Source organism: Hippopotamus amphibius, chromosome 1 (assembly GCF_030028045.1).
Source record: "Hippopotamus amphibius kiboko isolate mHipAmp2 chromosome 1, mHipAmp2.hap2, whole genome shotgun sequence".
NCBI classification, from domain to species: Eukaryota; Metazoa; Chordata; class Mammalia; order Artiodactyla; family Hippopotamidae; genus Hippopotamus; species Hippopotamus amphibius.
The window spans coordinates 5,747,685-5,767,418 of record NC_080186.1 but is presented as its reverse complement, the minus strand read 5'-3'; the positions used below and the strand labels follow the sequence as shown (position 1 = coordinate 5,767,418).

Below are 19,734 nucleotides of genomic sequence, written 5' to 3'. Positions count from 1 at the left end.
AACTATTATATATAGAATGAATAAAAACAAAGTCCTATTGTACATAGCACAGGAAACTATATTCAACAACCTATAATAAACCATAATGGAAAAGAAAAGAAAAGAATATATATATATATATATATATCTGAATCACTTTGCTGTACACCAGAAACTAACACAATATTGTAAATCAACTATACTTCAATTAAGAAAAAAGGTGAAGAAATACCAAGAAGTGTTGGCATTCATTCAGTTCTTACAATATCTAGTCACTGGGTATATCCCACTGCCTTTGCATTCCAGAGAAAATGGTAAAGCTGTTCATATTTAAAAGTTCTGTAGGGACTTGAAGTTTCTGGACAAACCAAACATATTTTTTTTTTAAAGGAAACATGCCTATGGGTGTCAATGAGTGTGGGCTTACAAGTAAATGTTCCTAGACTTATGACCAGTTGTTACCTTCCCTTCAGAGATGCTAGGAAGATTCTCCCAGCCTGTAGCTTAGCTCCCCAGGAAAGGCTAATGCCTGAAATTTCAGTATGACAGATCCCTTTCTTTGGTTTAAGGTTTTATAGACTCTTAGGTGGAAACACTGCAAATAAAGTAAGACATTTTATCTTATGAATCATTTATGCTCCCGGAATTTAACAAAACAACTTCGTGGATACATTAAACCATGTATACTAATAAGCGATAGAGAATTTTGGAATTGTGCAATGAAAGGTGTTCCAAAACTCTAGGACTCCATACTTTCACTGCTGTGGGCCTGGGTTCGATCCCGGGTCAGGGAACTAAGATCCCGTAAGCCATGCTGCTTGGTCAAAAAAAAAAAAAAAAAAAAGAATATATAACAACACTAACAATGAGAATAACAATATTGATTTAAAAAACAGCTAACATTTATTGACCCCTGCTGGGGGCCAGGCATAATCTCCTTCATCTGTCCAGTAACTCTATGGAGTAGGAAGCACTGTTATCCCCATCCCACAGGTGTTGAGAGGTTAGTAGGGCGCCTGAGTCCACAGCTCGTGATAGAGGCGGGATTCAAACCCAAACCCTCCAACTGCAGACCCTAAGCTCTTTATCCTGACACCACTTTCCTTGTTTTCCTTTTATCTGGAAGAAAAGAAAATATCTGTCTACCAAGGGGCCAATTTGGTAAAATCAGACCAAGTTATTTTAGAACAAAATCCAAAGAAGTAAACATCTCAAAGTTTTTCTTGCTTTAATATAATGTAACTTTCCATACATGTTGTGTTTGCTGAACTATTCGCTTGGGTCCAGATAAACATATCTCATCTGTGTCGGTGGCAATGAAGGTGTGAACTATATTTCTGAAATCTCTTAATGAAGAGTTGACATTAATATTTTTAATTAATTAATTAATTAATTTGGCAAGGGGCTAGAGCACACCCTACTGGCCAGCTAATGGGAAATACAGCATTTACTTGGAAGAAAACGTCGCTAAAATCTGAAGATGAAAATGAGATTAGTGTTTTACAGAAATTTGAAAAAAATTGTCTTGTAAGCATCTATATATTAAGTTAACGTATCTATAGGACACCAAAAAATTTCTAAAGGTTACAAGTTCTAGACGTGGGATAAAACTAGGAATATATTAACTGCCAATAACAGCAAATGTTTGTCAAGGGAGCATAAAGTAAATGAGAAAGTGGCTGAATTAAAAGCAAATGATACAAATAGCTCTCTGAAACTTACACTAAGCAAAAGCAGGTAAGCCCTGGCCCTAACACTTAAACCAGTAGATGGATAATTAAAACCAGCCTCTTCAGTCTTTTCCTGGGCTGAGTATACTGCATGTATTTCTTTTTCTTTTTTTTTTTTTCCTTTTTCCCTCCCCCCCTTTTTTTAGGGGAAAAGCTAAGAAGGGGGTGTAACAGCCTTAATTAATATCCCTGGAGAAAATGGAGGTTGTAAAGAAATCTTTTTTCTGTGCAACTTTTCAAGTGGCTGCTAAATTTGAAAGCTCCATGGAGACTTCGATTTGATGAGGCAATCCCTGTGGGTGAATCTCAGCTCATATCAGTGGGAGTGTTTAAAATGATCCACAGAGTTTATTGGAAATACTGTGTAAATATATGTTTGTGTGTGTGTGTGTGCGCGCGTGCGCCCAGGTGTTTCCAAAACATAAAGTGACAACTAAACAAATGACCTATATGAAATGCAATTCTTTTATTGTCATGCGTTTTTTTAATTGCACACATCTATAAACTGGTTTTAAAAAAAAGTGCATAACTACATAGACTGTGAATAGAAAAGGCTCTAGGACTAAGAGAGTAATGCAAAAAGTGTCTCACTTTAGAACATGTCGCTATAAACACAGTCAAAACACAAAAACATCTGTAATTAAGATGAGTGAACACCAAATTGTGACCCTCTTCTACAGGATTCGCATAATTTCCAAATAGGAATGTGGAAAGGTCATAAGCCGCCCCACCACAGACACCCCGTCCAGCATATGCATGCTTACACATGATTTGCGGGGCTACTGGGAGAGGACAGAAAGGAACGATGTCCTTAGGAAAGTAGAGACTGTGATCCTAAGGTTTCTGAGCCAGAACCTCCCCCGGTTCTCACTCTAAGGACAGCCTCTCCTTACTTCGAAAGAAGGGTAAGTGCAAAGTGACCATCTGGGTCAATGTGATGTAAGTCTAACATTCTAGATGTTACGTTTAGGTTTTTTTATATTAAGTAACAATCAGATAATATAAATTCCTTGGGAGGTGGACTCAAAGTTAGATGGTTTGGGAGAGATGTAAAAAAAAAAATTGTCTGACTTTAAATTTCTTCCTTACTGGAGATATTTTAAAACATGCTAGATTCAGTACAAAGAGGGTATGGTTTCCCTAAACCTCTAGACTAGTGTTCTAATCCGTTACAAGTCACAGAACAATCACTTGATAAACACAAAATGCTAATTTCAAGTTGCTTAGCATTTTCCTTTTAAACTCCTCCCCAGATACTCCACAATATTATTGGCATATCAGTGTTATTATAAAATATTATTAATAGAATGTTAGATAAAAGATTTGTGGGGTTAAGTCTTCTCACGTAATTCATCCTCAACTGAGAAAGCCATACTGTATGAGTATCATTGCAAGCAAAATTCAGTAAGCTCTCAGCTATAACTGGTTTTCCCCCCAAAATGAATAAATCAAGATTTTTATTTTGGGGGGGGAGGAATATATTAGGAGTTTGGGATTAAAATATACACACTACTATATATAAAATAACCAACAAGGACCTACAATATAGCACAGGGAAGTATACTCAATATCTTGTAATAATCTATAATGGAAGAATGTAAAAAAAGAATATATATACTCATATACATGCATAACTGAATCACTTTGCTGTACACCTGAAACTAACACAGCATTGGAATCAGCTATATTTTGATTAAAAAATATTTTAAGATGTTTATTTTGCAAGTTTTTAAATAGATCAGAAGAAAAAATAGGATTCATCAAGAATAACTCATGATTTTGTGATTTTTTTTTTTGATAACTTACCAAAACATTAGCCCATCATACGGCTCCCAACCCTGTACTGAGTATCCTGTTGATCTGCTTTCTCTAAAGAAGGGGTGTGTTTGATGGTTGCTCTGGTGATTATCACTGTTTAATGACTAGGAGAATGTAAAAGCACACCAATAAGGCCAAAGCACAAATTACAGCTGTATTGTGGCTACCTGCTATAGCGCAGCCAGGGTTCCTTTTGGATGAAACTTGAGCTCGGCTAGGTCCCCATTCAGTAAATGCTGGCCTGTGGGGTCTGAAAAGATGTTCTCTGGCAAGTTCTCAGGCTGTTCCTTTTCTTACACCGATAACAGCGTATGGGAAAGCTGTAAACATAAATGAAATCAAAATGGGGGGGGGGGGGGAACCTGGATAGATTGTGAATAAAAAGCCTAGTTAATTTGATAAGAAAATCAGCAATTAGTTGTGACTAATTTTCATCATCCGAGAATAATACTACCTAAACGGCACTAAGTAAGAAAAGTTAACAGAAAGGTGGAATCACTGAATTTTGGGGAAGTAGCACAGGTATGAGGATGACCTGAGAACCCCGATAGCGCAGAAGGAGCACATCAGAAGGAGGGGCAGAGTTCTCGCTGCCAAATATTTGTTTATCTTGCAAATAAAAGAGAGATTTTGGGGGGGTGGGGTTAAGGGCTTGAATTCAAAATTAGGCGTTTGAACTGAATTGAAAAGAATGTGAGTAAATAATAGGGGAGAGAAGGCAAATCATTTCATGGGTGTAAAGGCAATAGTTAACCTGATAATGAGGTCCGAATCTCACTCCGTATGTTAAACTACCCCACTTAGGGTAGTGCTAAATGTCTAACTATTGGGCATTACTGCTGAAATGCAAGAAGGGCCTCTGCGGAGACCAAAGAGGTCAGCAGAAGGTCTCTGGCCTCTATTCAATTGGAGAGTACCATTCAGGGGATTTGTTCTAGTTAAAACTGGAGGGTTTCTGTCTGTTTGCTTTTTTTCTTACTTTAGTTACTCTTGGTTGGCTATCATTTGTATTATTTATTTTACGGTTAAACTATAAGCCTAAGTTGCATCACCGGCGCCCCGAGAAGCCTCCTCCCGCCGGGTGGCTGGTGTTTTGTCCTTGGGCATCCGTGGCTGCCCTGATGCCAAGAGATGCTGAGGTCTGCGTGGGTCTATTAAGTAAACACGGCGGACGCAGGGGTGGGGGGCTCCTTCTGGAAGCCCGTGGGCGGCCCTATCCGGGTCAGCTGCCCCCAGGGCCCGGCCTCCGTCGGCAAACATGTGGTCAGAGGAGAGGCGGCCGGACACCCTCCCGGGAAGGGTCCTCCCCAGTGTGACCTCGCTGCCCCCACGCTGTCCCTCAGAGTCCCGCACTGTCCTCCGATGCCCCCGTCTGTCCTTCCTCGTCCTGCGCTGTGCCTCGGTGTCCCACCCTGTGCCGCGCTGTCGCCCTCCGCCGCGGCCCGGGGGCCTCGTGGTGAGCGCGGGACCTGCAGACGCGCCCCCGCCGCCCCGCCCCCGAGGCCGGCCCCGCAGAGGCTCCGCTCGCCTCCCCCCGCCCCCGCGGGGCCGGCCCGCGGACAGAGGAAGACGGAACCCTCCCCGGGGCTGGAGGCGGTGGACACCCGCGCGAGCCGAGGCGCGGCGCCGCCGCTAGGTCGGGCAGGAACCCCGGCCGAGGCCCGGCCGCCCGCCCGCACACGCCACAGGAAGGTTCAGCGTAGGGGGGTTCCTGCGGCTGGGCAGCTGCCACCCGGATCCGGCAGAGGGCAGGCGCCCAGGCCGCGGCGGCCCAGAAGCCCGTCCCTCGGGAGACAAAGACGGATTCCCCGCTGGGCCGCGCGACGCCGGTGGGCCCCACGCCAGCGCCGCGGCCGCGACATCGCCCCTTTAAGCGGCTCGCGCCCGGGATTGGCTGCGCGGGGGAGGTGGGTCGGCGAGCCGCGACGTCACGGCCCCGCCCCCCTCGCTATAAAGTGAGGCGGCGGCGGCCGCGGCGACGGCGGCCGAGTGCGAGCGGGGAGCGCGAGCGGGAGCGGGAGCGGGAGCGGGAGGCCGGCGAGCGGCGAGGCGCCTGCGCGGTGTCCGGGCCCCTGAGCCCGCGGCGCTGGGACAGCCGGGACGGACATGCGCGGGAGGGCGCCGTGGGGCCGCCGCGGCTTCGCTGGGGTAAGGGGCCTGCGGGCCAGGGGGCGGGGAGGGCGGCGCCGCGCCCCTCGGGGCTCCGGGCGGCTCCCGACGCGGGGCGGGTCGCCGGAGCGCGCAGAGGGTCGCCCGCCGCGGTGTCTCCCGGGGCGGAGGGAGGGGCCGGCCCGGGGCGAGCCGGGGTCCCGCGCCCACGGGCGGGCGGCGGCCTCGGGCTCTTTCCCGCTGCCCCCGGGGGCCGCGCCAGCCGGGTCGGCACCGCGCGCCCGCGGGCCCGGTCCTGGGAGCGGCGGGGGCCGGGGTCGGCGCCGCTTCTGGCCCGCGGTCCCCCTGCCCAGTCTCGGCGACGACGCTCATCCCCAGCCGGTGCTCCTGGTTCATCCGAGCAGCCCGGTGCCCTCGTCCTCCTCCTCCTCGTCCTCCTTCTCCTCCTCGTCCCCCCAGGGACGTGATTCTTTGCCGCGAACGTCCTAAATGCTGCCTCGAAAGGGAAGGAACTGCAGAATTCTGTGTTCGAAACCTGAACGCTTATTGGCAGTTTCCCGTGTGTGGCTGTGCGGGGATTTATATGTATATCACAGTCTCGTACAAATTAGATGACTCCTTTACCAAGACTGGTCCTGTGTTGGTGCTTGCGAAGTCTCTATTAGGATTTCGTCATTGCTCGAAAGAAACCAGTCTCCTTACCTGATAAAAAAAAGAAATATGAATAGATTGTTAGTCATAACTCCAAGTGCAGTCAGAATAGAGACTGTAGCTTTAAAAGAGATGTGTTGGTGACTTTAGGTACACCTGCAACACAGGTAGGGCAGGACTGGTTTCTAGGCAACTGTCAGGGGTGAAGAAAGGTGAGGTTAAAATGCTTTTTTTCCCCCTTCCGGAGAACAAGTGTTCTGCAAAGTTTCAAGCTTTTATAAATCTGTTAAGAATGCAGTGGGGATACGTTTGTTCTGGAGACAGAAGCATCTACATTCACCATATCTGGTCTTGCCTTCTTTTTTTTTTTAACTGCATTTCTTTTCTTTTTTCTTTTAACTTTACTGGTTATATAGTTGTAGGTGAAGTTTTTCTTAAACAAAAGCATTTTGGTACCCATTTTAGGAAATGACTAAATTTTGCTAAGACCAAAATAGAGGAAGTCGGTTCCTTGTTAACAGGCTATGATTGGTTAGCAGTATGTTATCAGTCAGGCTCTTCTCCGGGTATTAGCAAATTTGAAGAGAAGTACATATTGGTTTTAGCATGGAGTTCAGACACTGTTTGTCATTGTCTTCACTTCGCATAGAGGTTTCCTTTTCAGCTGTGTATTCTTGTGGACACTGCTAGGTGGGAGAGGTCTGGGACTGACAATTTACAACCGGACAGATGTTAGATTGTAAACTCTTTAAGGGCAGGAACCCTAGCTTGCACAGCTACTGTCTTATGCAGCTTTGCACATAGCTGATGATTGATAAATAATTGCAGGAAAGCATATTTTACATTTTAAAGCTCAGCAGGATTGGACCAGTCACTGATAAAGTTCAGAAAGCAAATCTGGTTGGTTCTTTTTTTTTTTTTTTCTAATGGCTGTTATGAAATGTCTGAATTATTCATATTTTTGACAGGCAGGGAAAACCACTGTCATGATACACTGGGTTTCCTACTTTCAGTTCACAGTAGTAGATGCTGGTCGCTCCTTCTGTGAGATTTAATTATACTGTAGACTTGAGTTTTTGTGTGAAAATAACTCTTTAACTGGTGCTCCTCAGAAGTTGAACCAGGTAATACTTCCTTTCTGCTAATAGTAATGGTAGCTTTTAAAAGCAAGTCACCTAAATTACAGGTGCAATCTAACATACTTCAAACTGACCTGAATGTCTGCATACCATCAGGTTGCTTTCGAAAGGTGAGCAGAGGAGGGGAGAGGTGGTGCCAGGGGTAATTCCAAGAATTGGCATGTCACAGGCTCCCTCTACCAGAGGAACAACTCTGCGCTTAATCTAAGTACATTTGAATGGGTACCTTATCATCAGGATTCCTGTAGCATCTTTGCTGGTGTTTGGCCATGTGTTAGAAAAGCTGATGGATAACTCACTAGGAATCCAATTGTGTCATTCTGGCATTGGCATTATTTGCACAGGATGTCACTGTCGCTTTGTAAAGATAGATAAAATTGGTGAGTTTCAGAGTTCTGAACGTATGTTACTAGCTTAATACAGAAATCTGTTTTAAGGTGGGGGAAATTAATGTGAGATTCAGATTTTGGAACAGAAAAAAGGGATTCTGCAATTTGGAGTTATTGTTGATACTTGAATCCAAGTCCTTATGCCATAAAATTGGGCAGTATTATCAAAAGGCCATTGAGTATATTTTTTAAAATATGGGGCTCTGGCTACCTGAACTAGCCCTTTTCAACTCCAAAGTGCCGTGATTCAACAAAAGATTACAGTTTAACAGAGGAAACAGTAGGAAGGTCAGGATGAGAAGACACTGCCCGAAAGCTCTTGTTAAAGACCCCCAGAATATGAAACTCGATGGGTTACAGATTAGTTTTGGAAAATACTTTTCCCTTCTGCGTGGAATGCTCTTCTCCTGACTCTTCTCACCGGCTGCCTTTTTTTCATTCTTTAGAATCGAATTTTAAAAGTCCCCTGAGAGAAGCCTTCCCTCACCACCTGTGTGAATAGGTTCTCCTGCCTCCTCGTCCTCTTCCTGTTCCCCGCTCCTTCCCTTGGAAGGGGCTACAATCTGAAATAGTGTGCTTACCTCTTACCGCTCTCCTCACTAGACTGAGCCTTCCTCAGGCAGCACCACGTCCCTTTCGCCCAGCGTCGTATCTAGTCCACAATAAGCATCTGATAACTATTTGTGAAAATAAGGAAGCCCTGCCCTCTAAGAACCTGTGAGCCAAACATGGGAGCTGAGTGCAGCCTTCTCAGCAGCGCTTGGTCCTGTCCTTTGTGTCAGTTTCCCCATCTGTAACCAAGAACGTCAGGGGGAGAAATGCGGCTGTTGCCTAAATGAAGACACTCTAGAAAGGAGAGGCGGCCGTGCAGTGGGGAACATGGTGGATTGCAGGGCTGAAAAGTCGCAGTGGCCCTTTGCCGACAGGAGGATGCTTCACCTCGCTTCATTTCCTCCTCTGCTAAATGGAGATTATAATCCCTGCCTCTTCTTACAGGGAAGTTGTGGGATCAAGTGAGGTAACGTGGTAGAAAGTGTTTTGTCGTTTGTGGAGCACTTTCCAAACACAAGACATTGTGTTATTAAATTCCAGATTTTACAACAGAGCCTGATTATGACACCCTCTGGGGATCCATGTGGGGAGTGGATTAAAAGGGGGATACCCTTAGTATATGTAGTGACCCCTTTTTACGAATTAAGACAGACCTGCATTATATCAAATACCCTGTTGTAACAGGTTATATGATGGTGGGGCATACGTGTGTCACTGAAGGTTGAGGGTTTCAAAGAACTGTCTGAAGTGGTCCCAGTATCGGACTGATATCTTAACCCACCCTTTTTACAGGATGCATAGGACAGACCTGCAAGTAGTAACTTTTACAGAAGAATTTGAGGGAATTGAAGAAAAATAGGAACTTTGATTAGGCTAAACGTTGCCCAGGAAAAACTGTTACCAGGCAGCGAAGCCCCGGGACGGTGTGTGTGAGCCACCCTGAAAACCTGAGCACCGCAGTGGGTCACATCTTCCCCCGGTTTCATCGAGAGCTTGGAGAGCCTGGCTCAAGTCCGGGCCGCAAGCTGCTCAGCTCTGGCCTCCAGCTCCTCGTCTGTAAATGAGGGTAGTAACAGGCGCCCAGCTCCCAGGGCTGTGAAGAGGATTAAATTAGTTAATACTTACAGAGCACTTACAACAATGCCTGTCAGGTAAGCGTCCGGTGAACTAGTTGGTATTCTTACTGGGTTTCTGTTGAGTGTGACACTCTCAAGCCACCCAGTGGTGACCTGAACACTCGTTAAGTGAATCTGCAGTTTGAAAGCCTCGCTCCCATCATCAGGCTGCTGTGCTCCTTGTTGTTATGATCTGAATAGAAATCACAGATCTTTTACAATCAAATCTACCGTGTGTGTCTCGAAGGAATAATGCTTTTCCACCCGGTGTGTCTGTGTGTTCTGCTGATGCTAGTGCTCTGCGGGAAGAGGACAAAGGACAAGTGAACCCGTTCCTGCTGTGTCACCGCAGCCATGTAGGAAGGAGGCCGAGGGAGTCCAGAGGCTGTCGGGCACCGTGGCAGGTGAAGGAATAGGTTTTCTGTTGGCTTGCTGTTTCTTAAAACACTTAGCTAGAAAATATTGTGAATCATTCCAGAACTTAGGTCACCTAGCTTTGTGGCAGTGTGAAGATAAAATATTTTCCTGGTTGCCTCCATTTTTACCACCTACAAATGGGCCATTATGTGCCAGGCGTTGGGCTGTAGGAGGGCAGATCGCCCAACCTCACCACACTGGGCCACATGCGGATCTTCACTGAAACCACTGAGGTTAGTGACATGTTACTGACTTCACGTAACACACTTTTAAGTCATCCAGGCGTTTGGCTCGAGGGCTGTGGATGCTTCCACGGGAGCTGGGCAGGGAGAAGGGCACCCTCCCACCTTGCCGCCTCTCTCCCTCCCCCCAGGTCTCGCCTGTTAGAATGAAACTGGAGAAAAACCCTGAATTGGGGCCTGTGATTTTTTTGAAGAATCTTCTGCTTTCAGTGAATCAGCTCAGGCCACACAACACTGTAGCGCTCGTAAACACTGAATATGTTAGGTGACTATCAAATCCGTAAGTTTTCTCATATTATTAATAAAAATTAAAATCCCGTAAAACAGCTAAAGTGAATGTTCAGTGCAGATCACTTGACCACTAGTGGTGTAGACACTAATCACAGTAAAAATAGTGAGGTTGGGTTTGGTTTTTTTCTCTTTTTCATTTTCCCAAAGGTGATTATTTTAGACATTTTCAAAGTGAAAGGAGAGCTGGTTTATTTGGGGAGGATCTGAAATCATGGTACTTGTCGTGGTTTTAAGGCAGTTTCTTTTCACGAATTTTGGCTCTAAATACAGTTACCTTATATCTCCCTGGACATGGAAGTAGCTAGGCAGGTCATTGTTAAATGCAGCTGAGAAGACCATTTATTACCCTGAATAAACAGAAATCAGGTTCTTAAACCTGACTGAAAGAAGGAAATTACATCACACTTTTAAATAAGGAAGCACTGGGCAGAACTGGATGAGTTGTATGACAAAAATGTGCCCCTCCCCCTCTCGTGGATTGCTCCTGAGATTTATTAATGAGATCTGTGGCCAGGTAAGCATATCTGGGTTACTGTCTTAAGGTAGCCTGGTTTTTTAAAGAACTGTTTCAAAGAGGCTATCCTCAAGCAAAAGGCATGTGACTTCACCTGTTTAATAAAGAATGTGCAATGTGCTTTTGGGTGTAACCCAACCCCCCCTCCCCCCCCCCCCCCCCCCCGCCTTTTTTTTAAGGAAAATGACCTTAAATTTAGCAGCAAAAACACAGGAGGTGCATTATAATCCCGAAGAGACTAGAAGGTGAAATTCATTGTTTCTAGAATAGTAAACATTTAGTAACAGGTGCCAGTTTGGAAAGTTACATTGTTAACCATTTAAGCTTCTAATTTTTTACCCAGCCTCAAACTGTCCCCTTTGGGTTTTGGAGATGAATTTAGTGAAAATTCCTTGCCGGCTACAATGTCCTAGACTTCTTCCGTTATCATTGGTCAATGTCAGCAAGTGTTAAGTTTATCCCTTTTAAACCTGTGCTTTTCCCCTTCTTCACTAGTTTATATTATAAATGACATGAATCTTTCATGTAAGTACTTTTTAAAAAATGAGACCAATGTTTTTTCAAAATCCACTTACTAAGTATGTGTTAGAAATGAATGAGGCCAGGATCTGTTGGGGCCAGAGAGGGGGAAAAAGTCCTGTCCTAGAAAATGAGGCTGATGGGAGGGGACCCGGGTACAGCACAGAATAACCCAAGCCCTAGAGATGCTTCGCTGTGGCTTCTCCCAAGGGAGCGGGTTCATAGAGAGGGTGGTCTGAGAGCTGGCCCTGAAGGGTAAATTGATTTCTGACAGCGATTTGGGGAAAGGAGAAGCGAGAGCTTGAACAAGGTAGATTGGGGCGTTGTTGCAGAGGCCTTCAGTGCCAGACCCAGCAGCTTTCATTGAGAAGCCATTTGAAGAGCTTTGAGCAGTGGGAGATCTTCTCCTGGGCTGTAGATCAGGAACAGCGAGCTGGTGTGCGGGGTGGATTGGGGCGGATAGAAGGTAGATTTCAGAAACAGCATAGAAATAAGCTGTGACCCTTGGTGATTGAATGTACATCTACTGTAACTCAAGTTGAAAATGGTGCCTTTCTGAGATGCGTGATCCCTTCATACCGTGAACTGGTTTGGGAAGGGGGAGGGGGTGTGCAGTAAGTGACAGGCGGAGTTTGGTTAGTAGAATTGGAGATGCCAGGGGACCATCCAAGTGGAAAGGTAATCACCAGACAATAGGAAATGCAAAGCGGAGGCTTGAGCCTGGGCTGGACTCAGGATTCGGGATTCGGGGAGCTGTCGATGTAGAGTTGAAGCCTAGATGGGGATCAGAACTCAAGGTGGGGCTGGGGTTATAAGGAGAGAAAATGAAGGGACAGTCTCAAGAAATAAACGGTTTTTGAGGTGGGGTTTTTTTTCCCTTGAATTAAAGAAAAAGAATCAAGTGGTGTTAACAGGAAAATGTAGTTCATATCTGGGATTGGTATTTAATGGCATTTTTGACACTAAAAGGCTAAAGATTCATGTATTTTAGAAAAGTTACTTTGCCCAAGGTTATTGAGACCCTGGTCTATACCAGGCTGCCTGGATGTACGTTACCTTCTTGATTTTTGTGTTTCATCACACAAAGCCATCTTGGACTTGTAGATCCTGGTTCTCCCATGTAGGTATCTTTTTGTAGCTGTTTTCCTAATGAATCGTAAGGCAGAGCTAGTTTTACAGTTATGAGGGTACAAAATTCAAAACATGGCAGCATCCATTAAATTTCACTTGAGTGCTGTATTTCTTTTTAGCTTGAGGCTGACCAAACTGATTTTTTTTTTAAACAAAGGAGTATATATATTGAATACTTCCAGAGTTTTGAGAGAAGCATAAAAGAATTCCAGGTGGTTGAGTTTACAACCTGAGGAACATGCTTTAAAGGTTTGCTTCCAGACCCCCTACAGGTTCCCCTGTTCTGAGTCTACAGTTGGGAGTTATTTTCCAGAAGAAGAGAGCACACAGTGACACCACCCTGGGAGCTCCCCATGCGAGCCAGTGGGAAGTTTGGACAGTTTCATAACACGGCCCATTCACAATTCCCCATTGAAATGTAGAGGCAGGTCACCTTCGATGAATGCACAAAGACACTATTGTGGTCACAAGCAAGCTGCCTCAGTGAACACAATTCTTTTTATACTTAAAAAAATTTTTTTTCTTTTTCTTAAGAAAGCTAACAAGTAGGTGATGGAAACAATGACCGGAAAATAACTTTTTCTAGAACGTATACATAATGTTAAGAGACCATGGAAATGGAAGTCCAGAATTCCGAGGCCATTTCAGCAGAGGCGATGGTTACACAATCACTCTGTTGAAAGCGAAGATTTAGATGGCATTAGGAGGCTGACACACAGTAATTACTGGTCGTTCTTGTTGGCCTGCAGACAGGTGGGGGCTGGGCCTGCACCATCCCCCGCAGCACTTTCCTGTAATCTGGATGGGCGATCTTCAAACGTGTGCTTTCAAACCACTTAAATACCATATTCTTCTTCCTCTCTGGCCTTTCATTTTTCTATCGCCACAGATACTCTCCCTGTCATCCTGCCAGTGCTTGTAGATTGCTTAGAAAAAGCACCCTAAACCACCAGGCAGGGACAGAGAGGCAGTGCCTAGCAATTTTTTTCTAAAGATTGTATTTTAAATTTTTCTTAAGAGCTTAAACTGGATTTAGGGGAGGTAAAAACACATTTGCTTTGTTCCTAATCTCAAAAACCAACCCTCAAAAACAACAGCAAACAAGACCTCCCAATAACTTAAATTTTTGAAATGATGGGCTTTTTCCCCCCTTCTTAATCACATGTCTTCAGAGACCGATGAAAGAAAGATAATGCTTGACTATTATAATATTTTAAACCTGTTTAAATCTTTGCCTAGTATATTAGGACAGCTGACTTTGGGAGAGTAAAAAGCTGAGAGGCAGTTATTGGGCCCCATCCTCCTTTGTCACTGCAGCATTACTGTCTGCATTCCTTTTTATGTGAAAAAAAAAAAGAAAAATACTTGCAGGGTGTTTTTTTAGACCCTTAGCTTTAAAACAAACAAACAAAAGCCCTGGGCCTTACATATTGTATACATTCAGTTGATAGTGACAATGCTAGGTCGTACAAACATCCAGTCGGGGAGCGTTCACGAAATACTGAGCACCTGCTGATGTCAGGGTGGTGGTGACTAACGATGGGGACAGAGCCTCTTTCCTGAGCTCACAGTCTTGGAGGGGGTGACAGGTTTGTCCCCAGAACAAAACTCTGAGCCGCGTGCCCCCTCCCCCTGCCCCAGCACCCGTCTCGCTCATCTTTCTGTCACCTGCACTCCTCAGCACAGCACCCGGCTCTTGGTTTGTGCCAAAGTACTTGCCGAGAGGATGAGAAAGCGTTATGAAGTGTATGTACACAGCGCACCAGGGGTCAGCGTGACACAGAGAGTTGACAAGTGACGTCCCCAACTTACCCTAAGCAAACAATGAATATGTGGAGTCAGGGCAAACATCGATGCTGGTAATGAGTATGGAATATTAGAGAGAGGTGATGGGGACCGGGGGCTCCAGAAACATGGCATCTGACGAGGGGGTGGAGGGGTCTGAAGTTGAGGAACTGCTGGATTCACAAAAATTGTACTGACTTTGCCTCTGTAATCCATGCCTTGCAGCTAGGCAGGACGTAAATTACTAGGCACTTCACAGGGGAGAATGTGGAGAATGCACTCTTAGTTTGCCTTTAAAAGGGAGGAGGACGCTGTCCAGGCCTCAGCCGTAGCCAGTTATCCTGCAGAACTTGATTTTTACAGGAGAATGGAAATGAGTATCTTCGTGTGTAACGATTTCTTTATTCTTGCACAAGTAATAACTGGAGAATTCATCTTCCCGGGGCCCATCCCGAAATACAGAATCCAAATAGACGCTGGGCTTGTGGGGCCATCAGGGGCCAAGTGTAGACTCTCTTGCATCATCAAAGCCTTGGGTCTTAGCGAATATTAGTGCTGCAGGTGCGAACACAGTAATTTCTGAAGTTACTTTTTTAGCTTTGGGGGTGGGCGGTGGAGACAAGCTCCACCTCAGCGCAGCCACACACTGGAAGGTGGGTTTAGCAGGAGGCTGGAAAGAGGTGTGTGTGCTTCAGCAGGTGAGGCAGTTCTGCTGTGCAGCTGTCAGCCCCTTGGGAGGATGCCTGCCTCGGCTGGTGACAGACTTGTCTCATTGGCTGAAAACCTCTCACATCTTGGATTAGTATTTACCTCCGCTTCCCCCCCAAAATAAAAAAGGATTTTTAATGTTTGTGTTTAAGTACCCTTGTGATTAATTCTGCGTTTAAGCACCCTCATGATAAGTAAGAACTAGGTGTAAAGTCGTCAGAATTGAGTGGATGTCTGTCACGGAATGTTTCTACTCCACAGTCCCCGAAATTCTCTCACCGTGGTGAGTTCTGCGCCTTTCGGGGTGCCCCTCTACTCTCTCACCTCCTCTGTATCCCTCTAGGGAATGGAAGTCACTGGTTGACCGCGCATCCCTGGGCTTCACGCGTTTGAAGACCTCCCAGAATAAGGCACAATGTCCACGGCAGGCGTCGCTGCTCAGGAGATCAGAGTCCCGTTGAAGACTGGGTTTCTGCATGATGGCCAAGCCCTAGGGCACCTGAAGGTCTGCTGGGGTGGCCGCAGTGAGTTTGAGAAGTAAGTGTAGGACCTGGGACCACCGGAGCCTGAGTGCTCGATGTCCGAGTGAGGGAGGGGACACAATCGCTATCTCTTTGTGACCAAGATGTCCATCCTCTCCTTTCAGCGGCTTTTTACACATCGACCCCATAACCATGGCCTACAGTCTGAACTCCACGGCGCAGGAGCACCTAACATCCATCGGTAAGTGTCCTGGAAGCCGGCGCGCCCCTGGCGTCTGGGGAGGAAGGTGGCAGCCCCCCGCCGGAGCTTGTCCTCCAGGGTTGCTTTCTGAACGAGGAAATGACCTGCACCGTTTCCGACAGGAGCCTGACCCCTAGTGGCGACAGATGCTGGAGATAACGGCCTGGTGCCGCAGCTGCGTCACTAGGTGTCCCTGCGGAGGTGCGAGCTCCCAGCCAGGAGGCATAGCAACGCAGGAACCAGGGGCAGGCTCTCGCCTTCCTTACTAGCCTCGAAGCCTGTCTGAAAGTGGCAGAGTCGTAGGAATACTGACAAAAGCGTACAAGAGCGTGTGTGTGTTAGTCTTTGTAACCTGAACACTGCGTTCCTTAGGCTTTTGTCAAGGCGGCTTGTCCCCTCGCGGGCGAGTGGCTGGCTTGCGGTGTCCCGAGCGGCGGGGCGAGGCTTCGGCTCATCCAGGCCCCACCCCCGCGTGTCCCCCGGGGCCCGTCTATGAGAGCCCGGCTGGGCCAGCCTGGCACCCGCGTAAATGACATGCTGCTCACCTGTGCGGATTTCGCGCGCGTCACAGAACCTGTCCGGGGCGTGTGGGCGTGCGCCGCGCACTTGTCCAAGGCAGATAGAAGAGATAATTTGTCCTTTGAACCAGATCAGGTGCGTTCCCCACCTCGGGCCCTAGTTACACCCTCGGCGCTCGTCTGGGTGTGCTCGGTGTTCCAGCGGCCGGGTGTTTGGCCAGGAGCGGCGGGGCGGAAGGCGGCGGGAGCGCGGGCCGCTGGGGCGAGCGCGGTCGGTCCAGGGTAACCTGTCGTGTTCCTTGCAGGGCGCGTTTCCAGGTCCGCGCCGCTGCACGGCAGCCACCTTGCAGAGCATGGCCCCCACCTTGCAGAACACGGCCCCTCCCCCAAGTCCCGCCTGCCCCCCCTCATCATCCCCCCGAGCGAAGGCTGGGGGCAGCAGGAGGAGGACCGTGTGGCCTGTGGATTGAAGAAGCTGGCGGTGAACGGGGTCTGCGCCTCCACGCCCCCGCTCACCCCCATCAAGACGCCCCCGTCCTTCTTCCCCGGCGGCGTGGCTCCCTGCGAGCGCGGCTCCAGGCCCCTGCCGCCGCTGCCCATCTCCGAGGACCTCTCCCTGGACGAGACGGACTGCGAGGTCGAGTTTCTGACCAGCTCAGACACGGACTTCCTTCTAGAAGACTGCGCGCTCTCCGACCTCAGACCCGACGGCCCCGGCAGGCGCAGCTTCCGAGGGTGCGGACAGATCAACTACGCGTATTTCGACACCCCGGCCGTCTCTGCCGCAGATCTCAGCCAGGAGCCTGACCAGGCGGCCGGGGGGCCGAGCGCCAACCCCGCTCCGCCCCAGGCCCACCGGAGACTAAGGAGGTCTCATTCGGGCCCCGCGGGGTCCTTCAACAAGCCGGCCATTAGGATCTCCAGCTACGTGCACAGGGCTTCTCCCAACTCCGACGACGACAAGCCCGAGGTGCCCCCTCGGGTCCCCATCCCTCCCCGGCCGGCCAAGCCGGACTACAGACGGTGGTCGGCTGAAGTCACTTCCAGCACCTACAGCGACGAGGACAGGCCCCCCAAAGTCCCGCCGAGAGAGCCCTTGTCCCGGAGTAACTCCCGCACCCCGAGCCCCAAAAGTCTCCCGTCTTACCTCAATGGGGTCATGCCCCCCACGCAGAGCTTTGCCCCCGACCCCAAGTACGTAAGCAGCAAAGCCCTGCAGAGACAGCACAGTGAGGGGGCCACCAGTAAGGTCCCCTGTATCCTGCCTATCATTGAAAACGGGAAGAAGGTGAGCTCGACGCACTATTACCTGCTCCCCGAGAGGCCACCCTACCTGGACAAATATGAAAAGTTTTTTAGGGAAGCAGAAGAAACACACACGAGCACCCCCATCCAGCCCCTCCCTGCCGACGGCAGTGTCGTTTTGGCCCCAGAAAAGCTGGACTCGAGACCAAGAGTGGATCTGGGAGGCCACGCAAAGCGCAAACATTTTTCCTACGTGGTTTCTCCTTAGACCCTGGGGTCCAGGCTCAGTGGAGATGCCATGGGAGCCAGCAGTTCTGCAGTTCTCCCTCTGCATCTCGGTTCACAGGTAAACGGTGCAGATCGCAGGGGTCAGAGAGTCGAACTCTCCGTCTTAAAGAGAAGGGTTTAGAGGGCTGTGAGGTGCTGTCGTGCTAGCGTCAGAGAAGTCTGCTCAAGTCTGATTTAAAGATGTGATGCAGGGAGAAAGTCTGGGGACACTTGTGTATGTGCGCACATTGTACACCTGTATCTACACCTTGGTAGAATCATAGACCCTAGTTGCAAGTTAACCAGGTAGTTACTGTCTTAGAGTAATATATGTTTAGAATGATAAAAACTCAAGCTGGAGGATGCTCCTGACAGACTGAAAATTGAACAAATGGAAGAGAATGCAGTATTGTTTAGATCAAAACCAAGAAAAAAAAAGGCTATTTTTGCTTACTAAGTTTGAAGATTTCTGGCTCTGAGGCCTGTTCTATTTTTGTTTCATTTATTTTTGCAAGCAGTTTTTCCACAGAGGGCAGGCCACTCGTTCTTTCCGTGACTCAGCCTGCTTCATTTAAATCATCACAGGACCTAGATCCTTTAGGTCTGGCTGTCTGTTCTGTCGAGGGGAGGGATGGCCGCATATTTGGTACCGTATTTTCACCGGTCCATGTCTCACATCTTGAAAAATGGAAGGAAGGTAACAGAAGTAGTCAGTCATTTTTCCCTACCATTCCTGCTCTCTTCCACCCACCCCCCGGAAATGCAGGACGCTTGTGGGAGAGCAAACTAAAGTCTTCACCAGTGCTGAGGACATCAGATGAAGCAGTAATGAAACATTTAGCAGTGTGGTTGAGAGGAGCTGTGTGGGGACGTGTGTTGTGGTTTGTGTTTTGTTTTATTTTGTTTTTTGTCTTGGGTTTTTCTCCTCCCCCTTTTTTAGACTGTATAAATAAACAAATACAACACAAGCTGGCCTTGTGTTGCTGGTTCCTCTTCAGTATTTCCTGGGGATTGTTTGCTTTTTAAGTAAAACACTTCTGACCAACAGCCCAGTATGTCTTAAGAGCAGAGGTCGCATCAGCGTCTGCCTCGGAAACCCTCAAGGCTGGCTGCTCCGCTCGGATTTGGTGAGACACAGAGCTCGCATTCCCATTTTCACAGGCTTCGCTGTATTTATCTTGTGTAGAGCCGCACAAAGGAGATGGTGCTCAGTAACAGAAGTACCTTACTACAACGTTCTTCACGTTAAACAAGCTGTTTACAGTTTAAACTGCTGAGTGATGTTATTTGAGCTATTTAAAGCTTATATTTTAGTATGAACTAAATGAAGGTTAAAACATGCTTTAGAAAAAATGCACTGATGTCTGCATTTCTGTGTACAGTATTGGACAAAGGATTTTATTCATTTTTGTTGCATTATTTTGAATATTGTCTTTTCATTTTAATAAAGTTATAATACTTATTTATGACACCGTTAATAATGTTTCTTGCCTACACTTATAAAATTTTGTGTCTCGAGCAATACAACAACATGACCATTTTTAAGCACAAAGGGAAGATTTTGTGCAGTCTAATATACACTTGAAATTTACCATCATTCCCTAAAATGACAAATAATTTAAGCAATTTACATTTTAGTAGTATACAAACTGTGAAAATGAGCTGTTTGTATCTACCTATAGCTATTAAGAAGGTGCATTTGAAATGATGCTGGTTTGTTGCTGTGGAAACAGATTCCATCTGGGGAGGGGCGTCCCCATCAAGGGGGCGGTAACAGGAAGGAGCCAGCTCTGATGTGGACCTGGTGGACCTGGTGTGTCTAGATTGCCCTGGGCCCTTGGGGAGGCTCTGCTTCTTGCTTGAGGCCAGCAAAGGAAGCCCAGCCTGCCCCC

The 19,734-nt window shown here is 47.3% G+C and overlaps 1 protein-coding gene across 2 annotated transcripts; it reads left to right on the top strand.

The window, feature by feature from the left end:
* The first annotated feature begins 5,522 nt into the window (after positions 1 to 5,522).
* Positions 5,523 to 19,311, top strand: ERRFI1 (ERBB receptor feedback inhibitor 1). 2 transcript variants are annotated; one of them, XM_057695255.1, is made up of 4 exons: positions 5,523 to 5,675; positions 15,433 to 15,626; positions 15,736 to 15,812; positions 16,636 to 19,311. In XM_057695255.1, the coding sequence occupies exons 2-4, from the start codon at positions 15,505 to 15,507 to the stop codon at positions 17,841 to 17,843; spliced, it is 1,407 nt and encodes a 468-aa protein (XP_057551238.1). In that variant the 5' UTR covers positions 5,523 to 5,675; positions 15,433 to 15,504; the 3' UTR covers positions 17,844 to 19,311. The 2 variants fall into 2 exon arrangements, with proteins under 2 accessions (XP_057551238.1, XP_057551229.1); XM_057695246.1 differs by having other exon boundaries at positions 15,715 to 15,812.
* Positions 19,312 to 19,734: the final 423 nt, after the last annotated feature.